The sequence below is a fragment of the Pelmatolapia mariae genome, linkage group LG9, assembly GCF_036321145.2.
Source record: "Pelmatolapia mariae isolate MD_Pm_ZW linkage group LG9, Pm_UMD_F_2, whole genome shotgun sequence".
In the NCBI taxonomy this organism is placed as follows: Eukaryota; Metazoa; Chordata; class Actinopteri; order Cichliformes; family Cichlidae; genus Pelmatolapia; species Pelmatolapia mariae.
The window spans coordinates 14,545,001-14,563,004 of NC_086235.1; the positions used below are offsets into that span (position 1 = coordinate 14,545,001).

Sequence of the window (18,004 nt, forward strand, 5' to 3'; positions counted from 1 at the left end):
TCATTTTTCTGACTTTGACTGAAAGCCGATTCTCTTATGAGAACAATCGCCACATCTGAGAGAAAGCAGCGAATCCTGCCGTATCCCTGCTGAAAGCTGCTTCTCAGCTTTTTTATATTTATCCTCTAAAAGAGCTGTCTGCACTTGCTTTGTACCTGCTGTCAAGCCATCACATGCATCTGTTTGTACAGACTGAAGTCTATTAAACAGCATTCTTGTACCATTTTGAATCAGTTTATTTGAAAATAGAATGAATGAAAAAAAGAGATATTCTCCTAAATTATAAAAACGTGTATTAGGTTTTTTTCCACAGAAAATAAACTGACACTTCACTTACTTCAGCTTATATTTCAACTGCTGCCACTGCCAACATACACACTTCAGCTTTTCCCCTCAACTGACAGTGCAACTGCTTTTATCTCTTACACAGCTGGCAACTCAACCATCTTAAAAGTGTGTTCAGACAGAAAGTGAAGGAAATATTTTTGCCTTTTGCCCTTCTTATAAATTGTATCTGATTGTGACGCCACTATGTATTTACTACAAACAACCAATAGACCACCTTTATGCTAGCTGTGTTGTAACTAGCGAGACATGAGTGTACAAAAGAGAAAGAAATTCAAGCTTACTTCTTCCATGAATCCAAAACTGATCCAACTACGAAAGCTGCATGGCATTCTGTCTGAGTACGCAGGTATATTTCAACAAATGCTCTCATTACCTCAGCATAAAATGACAGTTTTTCTAATATTCTTCCTGAAAAGAATTCAGACTTTATTTTAGAGTCGAGTCATTACCGAATAGGATTAGAGTTATGACTTTTAACGTACTTTTTTCTCAGAATTTGAAAAACAGAGAATTCTAAGATTTAAAAAAGTCAACATTTTGACTTTAATCTCAGCATTTGGAGGGTTTTTTTCTCAGAATCATAAAAAAGTGAGAATTTTGATAAAAAGTCAAGGCATTTATCTTGAGTGGTGAGTCATACAGAACACATGTTACTGTCAGATTTTATCTTAGGTTTTTAGTCATCGATTTTTTTTTGCTGATTTATGAACAATTTTCTAATAATGAAAAGAGACAAATTTAAAAAAAGCTACATTTCTTTGCACGACTACACCCACACAAATACGGTCTATGCACATGATAAGATATGACATGTATTATATGCTTTCCAAGAGCCTTTCAGCTTGGCAAAATCAAATAAAACACTAAAAAACTTGAAAACAGCGCTAAAAGAATAAACCAAACTAATCAGAAATTATGTTAATAATGGAAATGTGTTAAACTTACAATAATGTGAAGACATCATTTATTATACTTAAGCACAATAAGGAAACAACTTCAGGGGTGCAGATCCCATGCATCTGTACACCACTGTGTGATAGCTAACAGTCTCTCCATGGTGATCGCTAATTCCCCACCTCGCAACTTGAAATGAAAGAAGGGAGGCTGAGCTACTGAGCCTCTCTCAAAGCACAGCACCATGGCTACTCACCAGAACATGGCCGAGTGAATAGATGAAAAGCCAAGCATGTCGAGAGCTGATGTCAGTGACAGCTACACTGAAGCCTCTGTCTACATTTTTAGCTTTTTTCCCTCCCAGAAAGGCCCTTTGTCCTGTCTGTGTACTTATTTTATTTGAGCTTCACATATACTTTCATTAATGACTCTGAGCTCCTGTTAGTTTCACATATAGCATGTGTTTAGTGCCCAGACATAATGCTAATTTAATGGCAATTCCTGTTTGTAAGTATGCTATTATATAGAATATGATTTATAGTGGGTTAAGGCTTCCTGTGCACCATCAGTTTCTCAACAGGAAACAATGTCAGAGTGCACTGTTTTCAGTGTTTCATATTTTTCTTTCTTTTGAGATACTGTACTACCTTACTAGAAGACAACCTGTTGAGCCCTGATCTTCAAGCAGCTCTGTGAAATATCTTGAGGGTGATGCCTGATTAAGGGCTCTTGAGCAACAGCTGAGGCTGTTTTAGTGTACAGGATTGAGTATTGCTCACAGGCTGCCTGTAGGTATTGATGTTTATATCCATTTTAGGTTGTTCAGTCCACTGAATAGAAGAAAAACCTTCTGAAAAAACATCCAAAGCTTGAAACATGCATCTTTTTATTTGTATTTTCTTTTATGAGACTTTATATTTGTATTCTTTTCGTATCGCACACAGCTAAGCAAAACAGAGGGGGGGGGGGACAACAGGATTAAACACTATTCAAGCATGACATGCATTTTTTTTGTTTGACTCAATGGTGAAAATGAAAATTCAAACGCTAGAATAATTTGAAAATGTTGTGCAGTAGTTTTAGTAAAAGGACAAGCAGGAATCAGTGGGTTGTTATGGGTTCTTTCATGCTTTTTACCCTTCTCCCTCGCTACAAGGTAAACAAGCAAACACAAAGCTAACAGGCTGGTCCCTGGAGAACTGCCTGCATACAAAGTGATGATAAGTGTCAGCAATGATTTCAGAAGGGTTCGTGTTCAGATCCCACCCCTCCTTCACAATCCCTGGGAGCGCCTTTGAGCTACACTGCCGTGCAGCACCGTGCCGCATGCTGTGTTACACTCACCTCGGGGGAAGCGAAGAAAAGAATAACAGGAGTTTACATTTTAGCAAATATGGTGCTGAGTGAAAGGAACAAGAGTTGAAACTTCAAAAAGCACCTGAAAATTAGCAGCAAAATGGATTAGATTAATGATAGAGAAAAAGTATTAGATTGGGTGTACTTTTAAAAAACCTCACCAAAGTAATACATATTTTATGTAGTCTGCAGTTTTGGACTGAGTGTGTGGAGCCAGACGCGGGACTCTTCTGTGTTCTTCTTTTGCAAGCAGAGCTGGAAATGTAGCAAACCAAACAGTGCACTGAAAAGACCACATACTGCGTTTGACCCCCGACCCTGCTTGCATACTTTGTGGCCCGTCTGCTTTGTCCTTCTTGTCCATGGCATTTACCGGAAACAAACTGCTACGGATGGCTTCCTCGAGATTAAATGTTGACTCTCCCCAAGACTGACAATTTACCTTAGGTTTGTTCCTGACAGCAGGAGATGGTGAATAAACACAGTAGGCTCCATAAGAGGGGTGACATATGCATGCTTAGACCTGAGGACACAGCCACTGCAATCATCATGGCCTCAGTGCTGAATCCATCAGCAGGCTGATGGATTCCATTAATAAAAGACCTTTGGTGTTATATCCTCTCTTAAGCTTATACTCCGTCAGCACCACCAAAATAATATTGACCTAATCATTCTCTACCCTTGTGTGCTGAAATACCATTGTTATTTATACCATAATGAGATGTTGACATTTACAGATAAATTGAAAGAAAAGTTTCATTATAGTCTCCTCAACTACACGCTTATATCTCTCTCTATATATATTAAAGTGCTGAAAAACATTCTTCTCTGTTGCTGCAGGGGAAAGTACAGTAACTGTACTTTTTCTGGTCTTAAGCTCTGGGTCAGGTGCAGTAAGGATATTAAAAGTTTTGTAGCATCAAAGAAGTTCTGTCGAACCATCAGACGGCTCTAGAAGGGAGAGGCCAGGCCTTTGCCCTGACTTTTTTCATCATTGATAGTTAGCTGCTGATCTCAGCTGGGGATCACACAAGGGAAGAATTCCTCAACCTACATGTCACGTTATCTAAGAGAAAGATATGCCGGGAAACTATTTTTGAAGCTTACTCATTTCTCTGGTGGAGTTTATGAAACTTGTAAAGAAGCACCGCAGGGGAATTTTGCTAAGCATGGAGAAAATTTCCTCAGGGATGCAAAGTGCTCTAGCTGTTTTCTGGCTGTCATTGGGAATGTGCATTTTCAGTATCACTTTAAGGTCAGGCTCCTGGAGGAAACAGACCAGTCTGACAAGGATGCTGACAAGGAGATTCCACGTGACGTATCTCAGATTGAGGAGGAGCAGTGGGGTTTGTGGCTTTTGGAGAAGTTGATCAGGTCATTGCTACCAAAAGTCACTGCAAGGAGTTTCTCTTTGGAGTTTGCACAGCCACTTTGTGTGAGATTTATATTAGTGTTCACTACATTTTTGGAGGCATTGCTGAATTTGCAACAAGCACCTGTAAAGCTAAAGATTTAGTTCAATTTTATCTTTAAAACGAGGACAAAAGCTGTCTTACTTCCAATTGGACAACAAGGATACCAGTGTTCTGACATGAACAGCAAATCTGAAACCTGCTATATGTCTCTAGGAATTGATTGATACTGAAATAGAAATAGATAATGCTGAATAGTCTTTTTCTTGCACATATAAACAGTATTTTAAATTTACTTTGATAGAGTTTTACCTGACATAAGATGTTTATTTCCAGGTTTCATTAACAGCAGATGGTGTAGTATAAAGCTTCCATTTACAAGAACCCCTGATAGGCGTTTGTTGTAGTCCCATTAACCTGTTCATCTACCCTGACTGCATCCATTGACCCCTTTTTTTGTTATATCTTGTCTCCTCACTGATGATGTTGTACTGTAGACTTTATGAGACATTCACAGTGTACCCTCTACTCTGTACCCATCACAGTGGATTTTAAATCAAACAATCAATATGTGATTGAAGTGCAGACTTTCAGCTTTAATTTAAGGGGTTCAACAAAAGTATCGCATTTACTGTTTAGGAATTACAGCCATTTTTATACAGATTCAGCCATTTTCCGAGGCTCAAAAGTAATTGGACAATTAACTGACAAGCCTGCCTCATTTTTCAAATCAAGATGAACTTGTTCTAGAATGATGGAAAGAGAAAAGTATGGAAAACGAAAGAAGGAGTTTAGAATCTCGAGCATACCACATCATCTGTCAGACATGGTGGAGCCACTGTTATGGCTTGGGAATGTATGTCTGCCAGTGAAACCAATCAACTTGAATTTATGGGATTGCTGACCAAAGTTCCAGGATGACTGCATAGTGATTCATGGTTCATGGATGATGATCCAAAGTGTCCTGCCAAAGCAACCAAATAGTTTCTTAAACCAAAGAAATGGCTTAATCTTCAATGACCCGTTCACTTGACTTCAATCCAGTAGAGCATGCTTTTCAGTACCTGAAGATAAAACTGAAGCCAAAGAGACCTGCAAGCAAGCAACAGCTGAAGTTGGCTGCAGTAAAGACCTGGCAGGAGGAAACCAGCATTTAGTGATGTTGACAGCCTGCAAATGATTTTCATCCAAATATCAAAAAACAATCCTTGTATTTAAAATTATGTTAGTTTCTTCACATTATTTTGAGCCTCTAATGGAGGACAGTATAAAAAATGATGTGAAAATTGCTGTGAACTCTTAATAAAATACTTTTTTTTCACTCCCTTAAATTAAAGATTCAAGTCTGCACTTCAATCACATCTCAGTTGCTTGATTTAAAAGCACTCTGCCAGTGTACAGAAGCAAAATTTCACTGTCCATATACTTCTAGACCTAACTGTAGAAGGAGAAGGTCAGCACAGTAAAACGTGATGATGTGGTATATTGCCAAGAAGTCAAGTGAACAGCTGTTCTATCTCATGTCACAATTTTGAGCATGACTTTTGATATTCTGTCATTTCAATACGGCTTTGGCTCTGGCTGTAAGAATCCAAAGTTTACTTCTTCCAAGAAAACCAAGTCTACAGTATCAAGAAACACACTTTTCTGATATATCCTGTAGCTCTAAAAGTAAATCTGATCTTATAGAAATACCATCAAGGTTGTCTGATCATATGCTACAAATTAGGGTGTGGAGTTTAAATGAAGTGAGCATTTCAAAGGCCAGAGAAATTAATGAAATATACAGGACAGCTACATTAAGAGCGCTTGTGTTTTCAAAGCTTGAGTCCTTCGATTTTATATAAGTGCAGTACTCGCTGACTAAAGCAGCCATTTACCTTGGCGAAGTTTACCTTGCAATCATTGCCAGTGTGTACCTAATACTTTTCAGAAGCTGTTTGTCTCCAGTCTTTTGCAGAGGAAGGAAGCTGGAACAAAAACAAAGACAGACAAAACCCAGACTTATCTGATATTATTGTTCTCAGGATTTAGGTTGAGTCTTGAAGTGCATTCATTACTGCCACAACTTTTTCGTATACACTTTTAAACACTGAATATCAAGAATCAGATGTTCTGTCATGTCTAAGATGATGAAGTAAAGGCAGAAATATCCACTGTGCTAAATACTTATAGCAAAAAAAAAGGGTCAGTCTGCCCGTTACTAAATTCCAACTAACTACTGCCTTCCCCTAAGATACACATCAGTGCTGTGTGGATGTGGAGTGGATGTCCATCACGCAGCTCTAACTTCAAACAGGATTATTCAGGACTGGTTACTTGTCCTGATAATTTGAATTTCTTTCTCCAGAAGTGTTTAAGGAATATTTTGTTGGAGTTGTACTTTGAGAAAGGGTCTTTAAGTCATCTTTAAAGCCTCAACTTGCTCTTCGGAGATTAAAACGCTGTCATAAGCAGAATGTTGCCGCGGCAACTACAAAGGTACCTTGATAAAACATGTAGTTTGTCTATCTTCTCTGTAAAGGTGTACAGTATTTCTGTCTATGCAACATCACAACAAGTCCTATTAATACCCATTCTAGCTACTCCACCAATCAAACTTTCTTTTAGCCCACATGCTGTGAGGTGAACAACGGTTTGATTTAAAAGTATCGTCCTCAATGTTATTTGGTGCACGACTAGATTTAAAGACGGATGGTTTATATGATCATTAAACAGGACGGATCTGACAGCACGACTCTTGGTACATGACCTCAGCTCTTGCTATTTATCCTCAGAAGACATAATCCTGTCAAATCCTTTTTGCTAGTGGATAAACTTAAAGCCACACTTTGTATGCTTTAAATGGCAACAAGAGGAACCTACAAACGTCATCTAAGGTTGAACATCCAGATGTCTCGTCACCAACTCCAGTTAGAACATTCACGTCTATAAAATCATCTGTCTTTGTTTTATTTCAAAAAGGAAAAAAAAAAGATAGAAAGAAGCACATAATGGAAACCCTGAGTCCTAATTTCACTCCATATAACTTTAATAGGCTGTTATTTGAGCACTGGAATTCTGGCATATCTTCACCTGACATACAGAAAAAGGGATTCGATTGGAGCGTCACAATTCCCCGTGCAGTTTTGTGAACCCCGTTTAGAGAGTTTTGTATATGTCTTTGGCAAAAAAAAAAAAAGAGATGATTAATGTTTCCAGTGGAGCCATTCCTCTCAGCCCTAATGACAGATTTTTGGTCAGAAAATGTGTGAAAAACACAAATCCATTTGGTGCATCATTGTTGTTTTATTGATTCAACACACATTCAATGAACACATTTTGTAACCACTGTAGTACATTTTTGATGTCAGATGAGCTTGTTATTGCTGGGGTTTTAATGGAAAATTGCTAGTTTTGTTTGTAATGACCATTACATTAGTTAGGAAGTCACACTGTCATTACAGTAAAAGGCAGTGTTTCATTTCGTTCCATTATTTGCAGCAGAATGCAAATCATGGTGGGATTTGGTACCATAATTCATGCATAAATGGTGCATGTTTTGATCTTTTGATCTGATTTGAATGTTTATCCAATAAACATGATGTGTTTGCTTGCGCTGTTTGTACATATTTGTAACAACATGACAGTGAATATTTGTACGCTTTAAATACTGAATGTTTTAAAGACATTTTATAGCTGTATTTGTTGTTTGTAAAGTCTAATAGAGGAGCATATTATGTGATTTCTGCTTTTTAATTTTCTTTGAACATAATTAAGAATCCCAGACGTGTCTATAAATGTACACAGTATATATTTATGTCTCGGCCACAAGCAAAGCAAGCTATATGTTCTGTTGTTGGCTACAAGGACAAAAACAAGAGTTTCCATGCACTTGCAGCATCCGAGGAACTGAAAACCCAGTAGATTTGTTTTAGGATTTAAAGGCAGCGTTATCAAATCTACAGGAAAATCATTAGTATTTGTATGTTGTGTGGCTAAAGTTATCATTAACTTTGATAGTAAGTCCAGATTTATGTGATAATAAAAGCAGTGACCAGAGGCAAACAGACGAATGTTTAGACTGATTTAAAACCATTAAATAACTGGGAGTGATTTACTGTGCTTTCATGTCGCTGTTTGGACTTCAGTGCAACCTAAGCTCTGTTTGGTTCTCTCCTATTATCTGTGTTCACTGCACAGCTGTATTTAAATAAATAAATAAAAAAACGAAATTAAAAAACAGCTATCTACATTTCCACTTTTTCTGTTCCTGGTGCCAAACAATGTAATGAGTATGAAATTGTGATTGACATGCTGCACATTAACTACATGTTAACCACCAATTAACTTGCAAGCCACTTTTCAAGCTGTCAGTCTGCACTGGAACAATGATGATTTTAAAGCTATGATGTAATCTGACAAAATCTCTTCGCACAAAGGGTTAAAGACGGTGGCTGTGTTGTGATTCTGGCTATTTTTACTCTTTAAAGGATCAAACGAAGAGAACATTAGAAGCAATACTGTATCACTGTCTGTGTTAGCTGCCCTTTGATCAAATGCGTCTCCTGCTGCTATTAACTGCTATTTACTGGAGGTGGTTTGCATTTGAAACTATGGAAAGGGGAATGGGACATTTGTAAAAGGGCACAAGAACAAGGGAGTTTCAGAAAAGCTTAAAAGAAGAATGTTTCTTTTTTAGGGAAATAAAATACTCGCATTATCTTGCTAAAAATGGAGAATGAAACATCATCCTCACTTGTTTAATAATTATTTAATACGTGCTAATATAAGATTTTATGTATCATTTAAACCATTCTTAAGTCCGGGATCAACACTCAAATGTTTACAGTCTGCTATGGCTGCATTTAAACTCCGGTTCTTTTTCCTTTCGACAGCTACACTCAGATGTGGACAAAGGAGATGGCAAGGTGAAGTACGTGCTCTCTGGTGAGGGTGCCACCTCCATCTTCACCATTGATGAGAACACGGGAGACATCCATGCCACAAAGCGGCTTGACCGAGAGGCTCAGGCTTACTACACCCTTCAAGCTCAAGCTGTAGACCGACTCACCAATTTGCCAGTGGAACCCAAATCTGAATTTGTGGTCAAAGTCCAGGACATCAATGACAATGAGCCCAAATTTCCTGATGGACCGTATCTGGCAGGAGTACCAGAGATGTCACCCTTAGGTAAGTTACTCTAGTTCTTTTACACATAATCGATTGAAGGTTAATAACCAACATGTTAAAAGTGATATAACATTGTAAGTAAGAATTGTAAAGTAAGTTAAAAGTGGTCACCTATTAATTCAGTACACAGTGCTTTTCTTTGTGAACAGTGTGATAGTTTTGGTTCTCCATGAAGACCCACAAGAGCTAATTATCTGTACACCTGTGTGGAGTCTATGAAAAATTCACATCATGTGGAAAAGAAAAACCTGTATATTGGATGAACTATTATTCGTCCCTGCACTACCATAACCAAACAAGTCATTTTCCCCCCTCTCCGCACACTCTTCAAGTCTCTCTCTCTTACTCTTGCTTTCTCTTTGACTTGTCCTTGCTCCAACATCTGCCTTTGATAATTTTCCACCTCACTGAATTCGTCTTCATCTCTCCCAGTGTTTAGGTCGTGAGGGGTGGGTGGAGGGGGGGATTTGGAACGTGTGCAATATTAATTTGAGTCCAGCATGTTCAGTTTGTAAGACTGACTACATACTGATCATACTGAATATAATTTAACCAGTATGAAGCCCTTCTTGTTCATGGGCTCCACATCAAATGAGATCCAGGTTAAATTACCTTGATTTGGGAATACCTTGGCCAGAGCGCACAGGTCTGTTGGCTTCTTTCTCCTTTTCTGCTGTGATCCTGACGAAAAAGGTCATGGATGCCTCGCTGTTCATTTTTTAAAGCTTCAAAAAGCAGGATGATGCACAAAGATTAAGAAACTAAAACCATTTCTCTTAGGCCACTCAGTAAAGCTTGCCTTTATTTTTATATATTCCATAGCTGTCATGTATAGCTAATACCAGCAGGTTTTAGCATAAACAAAATTTGAACTTGTTCATTGCACAAGAGAAAAAGTCATCACAAACGGTTATATGTAGAACCTGACAGTCATGATATCATGTTAATTAATCAGTGAAAACTTTTTGATTAAAACCAAAAATGAAAAAACTCATCAATCCATCAGCATAAATCTTCTGGGAACCAAGGATCTCTGTACTAATCTGTGTTGCACATTAAGACAATTTTTACTGATTTGTGATGCATCAGAGAGTAACCACTGCTGATATCACCGATCCTTCTGGGATTTAGGAATGTCTTGATCAGGTTTTATTGAAATACAACTAACTAGTGATGCTAGAAGCACAAGATTTTAAAAGCTAGAAAAAGGCTGCACATACTATCAAGCCCCCTCCCCACTCCCGATCCATTACCTTTTTCTTCTTCAGTGCTGACTTTTTTCCAGTCCTGTACATTTACAAGTCGAATAGTAATTGAGAATTGACTCCCTTGAATCTCATGGGAATACCACAGAATTCCTGTAACCCCCACAGGATATCTGAAAAAAAGTGTGCTTCTACAGAACAGCTGACCAACTACAGTAGTCTGCAGATTAACAGACCAGCATTGCTATATCTAAAGCAAGCACAGGTAAAAACATTATACTGCACAATAATACCTCTCCTAAAGACTCAGCAATTGATATTCTATTGATCACATTAGCATTTATTGCAACAGGTATTCCTTTTATCTGTTTAAAAAACATTCCTTGAGGGCGCTATCATATCAGCCCCTGTCTGTAAGCTGTGTGGTCAAGATTTCCTTCAAGGTTTCAGACAGGTCCTGCTCAGGTTCAAAATGCAAGTAAATGCAAATGAGTGGCAACAACATCCTGAGGCCATTCATCTTAGCAGGTGTATGAGGAATGCAGTAAGAAAAAGTGACCCCCATATAAATTATCTAATGTCTAGAGCATGTCTGGTTTATACTGACCTAAAATTTAAAAAAATTATAAAATAAATAACAATAAATAAAATTAATATTCAGGATATTTATGATTTAGGATATTTTTAGGGCTTGTTTTATTTCAGATAGTCACATATTCATATATGCCAAAACAGACCTCTAGGCTTAGAAATGTTGATGAGTGACTCATGTTTGAAAACTAACTCAGGCAAACTTAAGGTCTGAATCAGGCTTGAAGGCCATAGGCATTTTTTCCACAAATTGGACTCAGAGTTCATTGCAGCCAGTACCTCCCAGTACCTTCCTGCAGAAAATTTCTCTGAAAAACATCTGATCCTGATGAATACATTTCTGCCCAGCCATTACTTTGGCAATTCACTGTGGCAACACGCCATGCTTAGCAGCACAGTCACCCTTAACTTCCTCCAGCTCCACCTAGGGGTTCCCAAGGCACTCCAAGGCATGCTGGGAGCTGTGGTCTAATCACAAGTGAGCTGTGAGTGCTGGGATGGAGACAGAAATGAACCTGGGTGTCAGAAGACTGAAAAGGTGACCTGAGCTTTTCAGTTGATTAAAAATTACAAACGCAAAGTTTGACATAATTTATGCCTAAAGTGTAAAAAGTCATTTTATGTCAAATTAATTACACAATCTACACAACCTGTAACTGCTTGAGAATGTCTTGGCCAAAGACTATCCACTTTTTTCATTCAGTAAATTAAATGCAAAATTTGCAATAAAACACCATAAACCCATTTTAGTGTCATTGCTACCAAATGGGCAATATGGAGTGGCGGTTTGTGACCTTTTTTTCCAGAGAACATTGAGGAAATTCTGTACGCAATTAAAAAGAGTGAGCATCACACACTGGGTAGCATCACTGAAACGCTGTCAAGGCTGTAAGTAGGAGTGTTATTGTGCAAGCTGTAACTGCAGGCAGGTGGGCGAGAAAGCTCTGGGTTTGAATGCATTGTTTTTTAATATGTAGAGGGCACGTTTCAGTTAAAACATGGGGTTAGATGGTTCGTTAAATCTGCAATGAGTTGTGCTTTTGGCCACTCAGGGGCACTTTTTATGCTGATATGACTGGATACTTATACACTGCTGTACTGCTTTATGTCTGTTATCAGCTTGTGCTAGCATTTGTGCACAGTAGTTTTTAGAGTGTTTTCTTTTCTTTTTTTCTCTTTTTGGAAGTCCACAATGTACAAATTATGCAATGAAAACTCTGAGAATGAAGCACAGCAGTAAGCTTGTAGGCCAGATAAGCAAAATAATGAGCTGAAAGAAGCTAAACAGGAACATGGAGCTGTGGGGAGCTCTGGTGATAGCACTTTGTGGATTGATCACTTGGTTCGAGAACCCTTTCACATGTGCTTTGCTGTATGTGATTGATATGTGATGGAGATTTTTATAGTTTTTACCTCGAGCAGTACATAGACAGCTGAGCAAACTCATTGGAGGTTAGGATCACCTCAGTGCTCCAAACATGCTTGTTGCCATGCAAATGTAAATTAGAAAAAAAAACAAAGGCTATTTCCAGAGTGTTCAAAGTCAAAATGGAAATTTCAGGAGGCATACAGTGGCACCGGGAGCCGTTCCAAGGGAGGCTCTGCTTTGCTTACAGCACAGGCACAGAGATCTCCGAAGGATTACACAGCTGACTGTCAATGGGGGGTACAGAGCTCAGGCTTAAGGAACCAGAGGATTAGAGTATGAGGGCTTTGAGTCTCGTGTCCAACCGGTGATAACAGCAACTTACTAGAAGGATGTATTCACACCAGAATCGGTGAGCTGCACGTTCCACCCGAGCACTTTATTTACTCTGCCAGTTCCCGTGAAGGTCTTCATCACGAGTTGCGAGAACAACAGGAGAATAATGCTTTGCCTCCCTTTTGTAAATATCTGCTCAAAGCAATTATCAATGCAGTAAAGAACGGGAAAGGGCGAAGCACCTCTTGTCTTCAATAATTCCTTTATAGATGTCTTTAAATCATTAATGGTCACAGCTTTGCACCGCTGATGAATGGGTTCAATTTAGAGGAAATCATGAATTTAATTAATTAAAGTAATTAGAAGCAGTGCTCGTCCATGCACAGTGTGACCCTGTGGCCTGAGGATCTCTCAGGGCTTTTGTCTTAATCATGGCTGGGATGTCAAATAAAAGACAAGAGAGCTTGAGGACAGTTGGAGGTGTGACAATCGTGAGGCCTGGCTCTCTCCCGCTGCACAGCGAAAGGCCAAAGGAGCCGTTTGAGGGCTCATTACAAGCATAGAGAATGTAATGTCACCCCAAGGCCACAGCTCTTGAATTTACTACTCACCAGTCCTATATCCAGCTGTCACAGTTCCTGTCGAATTCACGAGAGCAGAGATCAAGGATGGAATAGTCATTTTAATTTTTGAAATGAGAAAGGTGCTGCGGTTTAGGGAAAGTTGATTTTTTTCTTTCTTTTTTTTGTCACTGCAAGTGGAAGTGTTTAATTGTGTGGTAAAAAGATTCACAGAGGTACACACGCTTAATCTTTGTTAACTACAATGCAGCATATCTGTCATAATAACTGTTTTTACAAAGCTCTTAATGTTCACTTTTAGTTGACAGTGACAATGTGTAAATTTGACACTATGTTAATTATTTAACTGAGAAGTGTATCACATTATTTTTTTTGTTCTCTCCAGCAACACATATTAGGCAGGCAAAATATTAGAAACACCTCTGAATATAACACAGTCTCGTAAAATATAATAAAAACAGTGATGAAAACTGGACACAATGAAAATATGGTCGATATTATGGTAGTACAGCTGTAGAGGGAATGTAGGGAATGTATTTGCTTCCTAACAATGTTAAAACATGCATAGAAATCAGCAGGCGCTCGGTAACTTTCTTTTAAAGTCTTGTAACTCATTTTTGCTTTTGTAGTTAGGAATAAATGTGAACCGAACTCTAATCAATAATCCCTGCTCATCTGAAACAGTGGGGAGCAGGTGTGAATGTGCATGAATACAATCAACTTAATCAACTGCGGCAGCTTTGAGTACTCATGGAGGCATTGCAAAACGACTGGGCTTTAATGAAACATTTTAATATTGATTCTTCTAATATCCTGTATGTACTTCCACATCGCAGAATTGGTTCTGATGGTTTTTCTTCACCTTTTCGAGTTAAATAAAAGTATATTTATATTCCTAAGACGGTCCTTCATTTGTACTAATGCAAAAGTTCCAACACACGTTTTGGGTCACTGTCAAACCTTTGCATTGTGTGCGTGCAATCGGAAAGTGGATATTGCACTTGACAGTTGCTTGCAACCTGTACATGCAAGTGTCTGAAGAATATTGGTCTCCGCTCCAGATTAAGCACGCCGCATTTATTTTCATTACTGGCAGATGACAGTTGCTCACCAAGAATACGGAATTGATTAGGAAACTTGTTTTGTACACAGCTGCAGGGGATAAATAACAAGGGTGAAGATCTGATCCATCACGTCGATGAAGATGGACAAATATTGAAAGGACACTGACAGGGGAAATTGAGTAGCAGACGACAGCCTGGTGGAGCTGAAAGAATCTGTTAAAATTTTCAGGGTGTTCATCAGTTTTTTTTCTCCTTCTCTCTGACATCCAGCTCACCCAGATGATATTACCTTTCATACTGACGTTATTGTTAGAACAGGATGGTTGGTGGACTCGCAGGGCAAACAAGCTGTAGAAAACATCTGAAAAAAAAGAGGAAACTTTAAAAGCGCTCCATGCGAGTACATATTGAAAGTTAATTTACGGCGTCGTCCACCACTCCCTCTGTGAAGTGTTTTTAACTATCGTCCTGTAATAAAGATTCAGACGTTGCCTGAGTTCTCTTTCATACAGTCATCCTTTGACCTTGGTGTTTTAAACTACCTGTAATATAACCTGTCATGACTAAGAGGTGATGATATAATCTAGGTGTCCTTCTACAACCAGCCTGGTGATAACTTCTCCAGCTTCACCAAGCTTTTTTTTTTTTACTGTTATATTGTTCACATCCAGGGCCAGAGCCTGTTAATTCAGCTTTATGGCCAGAATGGGGGACTCTAATCTTCAATTTCCGTGATCACTTCATTCTGTAAAAGCCTGTAAAATACATCTCATGTTAGAAAGTGAGATTTTTATTAGGATGTTTGCTTCAAAGTAAAATATCACCAACTTGTAAGACAGCACTTTCTGTTTGCTACAATACAGGCTTTGCCAGATATGTTCAGCTAGCCATTAAAGTGAAATATTCAAGCATCAACTAGCTATTCATGTGACAAACTGAAAAAAGCTACACTTGTGGAGAATGGTGTTTTTTCAAGGTTATTTTAACAATTTCTATTCTTGATGATTTCACCACTGCCAAGTGTGAGACTGCTGTAGGCGTCAGCTTTAAGACCAACACTGACGTACAGTCTAACAGCGAAAAATAGCCTGAACCGTAAAGGTTGTTTTTGGTAATTTCACAATTTATTAAATGCCTTTTCCTCTCCATTATCAAATGGATATCAATTTTTCAGCATAAAATGACTTTGCCTGAAAAAAAAAAAAAAATCTGCGCCCATTTAATGAGCCCAGTTGGAACAACAGGGTTCATTTATACCATAATGAATGACCTATTGAAATTGATTGGCACTGATTGTCGTTGATTATGTTTTCTCTGTGAAATCTTCAGACGCTTTTCTGCTTTACCTCCCGAGCCACGGCTGTCAGCTCAAGTCACATCAACCTCGTTCAGTGGGCACATTTAAAGAAAAGTGCACAAGGAGTCGTGTCTGATGTCTTCTCGTTTGCCTTAGAGGAAGTGTGGGAGAGGACAATACTGTACTGCACGCAGAAACAACAGTTGTCAGTTGTCAGCAGAGTTCACAGTTGAGTTTGAAAACAAATGTCCTTCTTGTAGGCTGAACGGAAGTTTGGGGATTTGAGGAGGGCAAATTCTGGGCTCTGTTAGAAAGTGAGGCTTTGTGTCTGGGTGTTTATAACTTTATCTGCAAAACTCTGCTGGATAATGTAAGGTTGTTTGTTGTTTTTTTTAGAATCACAGTCAGAAAATGCAACTTTTATAACACGCCGAGTTAAGATTCTCTACCCATATCAAACCTTAGCCACAGTTTTTACACAAAGTGAATGCAATAGGATTCACAACAACAAAAAAATAACAAGAAAACTCGTAAATATTGTACATGACTGTGAATAAATTGAGGGGTTATTGTGCAGGAGCATAATCACATATTGCATATGCATGCTGCAGCATGTAGGCCTAAGCACAGATGTACAAAGTCAGTCATATTTCAAATAAGAAGTGTAACTTATTTTTTGTATAACTTCTGGCAATTGCTTTGCTCAAACCTGGGGATTTACAGATAAACAAGCATCTGTTACTCAACATTCGAGTCTTAGCCAAACAGGTTCACATAATGCTGATTGAGCCTGTCAGCTACAGGTTAATCTCTCTGTATTTCACTGTATGTCAGAGCTTTAAATCTCAGTCATGAAATTGCAGCACTGACATAGCGATAGCCACCATGCAACAAGGTCACCTATCGCATGTGTCCTCTAGGCAGACTGCAAAGTAGTATATTAAGAACAACTTCATGTCCATTATGTCCACAACCAGTCTTGAATGGAGCATAGGAATTTGACATAAATCCTCCAGAAATTGTTGTAAAATTCTTTAATGTACTAGGTGTCATTGAATCCTAATTAGTACCACAGAGAGGTACAGTGTCTTCCAATGACATTGCTGCAGGACGACTTTAAACTCCTTTCTAAAGCAAAAAAAAAAAAAAAAGTTGGAGTTTTTGGATTGCTGTGGGATGATGTGAATAGTAATTTAGCTTTGTCTTTTTTGATGGGGTGAAGTGCCTCTTTAACATGCACAGATGGGTTGCAGACCCCATTTGGCTGATGAATTAGAACAGATTGAAGTTACCAGGAAAGATGCTGCTAACTGATCTGCACCAGGCAAACTGAGAAAAAAATGGCACTGAAATGATCTCTACAGGCTTGGAGTTACACTTTAATCTTGCTGCAGCATCCCTGCAAATTATGGAAATAATTAAGAGTGTCAGTTGTTTTGCAAGAGCCAGTCAGATCAGGACCCTCTCACCACCATTACCCCCCCCCCCCCACACACACACACACACACACACACACACAACTCCCTTCAAACTGAGTTGGTCACAGGGCTGTTGATATGATGACTGTTTCCACATTTAGCTCTGTTTGTCTTGGCTTCTTGATGTTGTCTTGGAAACTAATGAAGGGCTGTCTGCTCACAGGAACCATGGTAGTGCAAGTGGTAGCCACAGACGCAGATGACCCAACATACGGGAACAGTGCCAGGGTGGTTTACAGCATCGAACATGGACATCCGTATTTCTCAGTGGAGCCAAAGACAGGTAGGAACAGATAAAATCCGTGAATTCATCCTGCTGGTTTGCATTTGTTTTACAGATATTGCTACTGTGCATCATTTAATGAAGCTTTTTCTCTTAATATATAAAATAATCTGTCAAAGTTGAAACTGTTTTCATATTTCTGTAGGCAATGTCATGCACTATGCATCATGTTTTTAACTGCATTTATATCAAAAGTGAGGGAAGAGTTGGTGAGCTGTTTGCCTACACAGCTCAGCCACTGTCAGTCAAATGTGAGCAAACAACAACCACACAAACCTGATAACCAAATGTGTTTTTATATTCAACTCCAGTTTTTATTTATTTATCCATGAATAATTCTGTACTAACAATAATACTTCACTCATGTGGCTTTGAACTCCTACAACGCTGTCAGAGTCAAGACTGACAATTTAAAAACCTAATCAGAATTAATGATGTAAAATCAGAGATGTGTTGTCTTTTTTTAGTTAATGCATTCTTCTTCCTTGTCAAAACCTGGATTTGGTCAGATGTTCATGTGTGTTATGCTGTAGTGGCTAATGAAGCCTTACCCTCAAGTGAGTTTTTGTTTATTTATTGTGTTGTTTTTTTGCTTTCTCATTTTTTTGTTTTTCCTTGATG

At 38.6% G+C, this 18,004-nt stretch overlaps 1 protein-coding gene across 1 annotated transcript in view; it reads left to right on the forward strand.

Annotated features, from left to right (window-relative positions):
• LOC134634661 (cadherin-7-like) overlaps positions 1 to 18,004 on the forward strand; it is a 109,624-nt gene that overhangs the window by 33,218 nt on the left and 58,402 nt on the right. The window contains exons 3-4 of the mRNA XM_063483980.1: positions 8,888 to 9,182; positions 17,264 to 17,383. Coding sequence (XP_063340050.1) covers positions 8,888 to 9,182; positions 17,264 to 17,383 — 415 coding nt within the window. The remainder of the gene's footprint in view (positions 1 to 8,887; positions 9,183 to 17,263; positions 17,384 to 18,004) is intronic.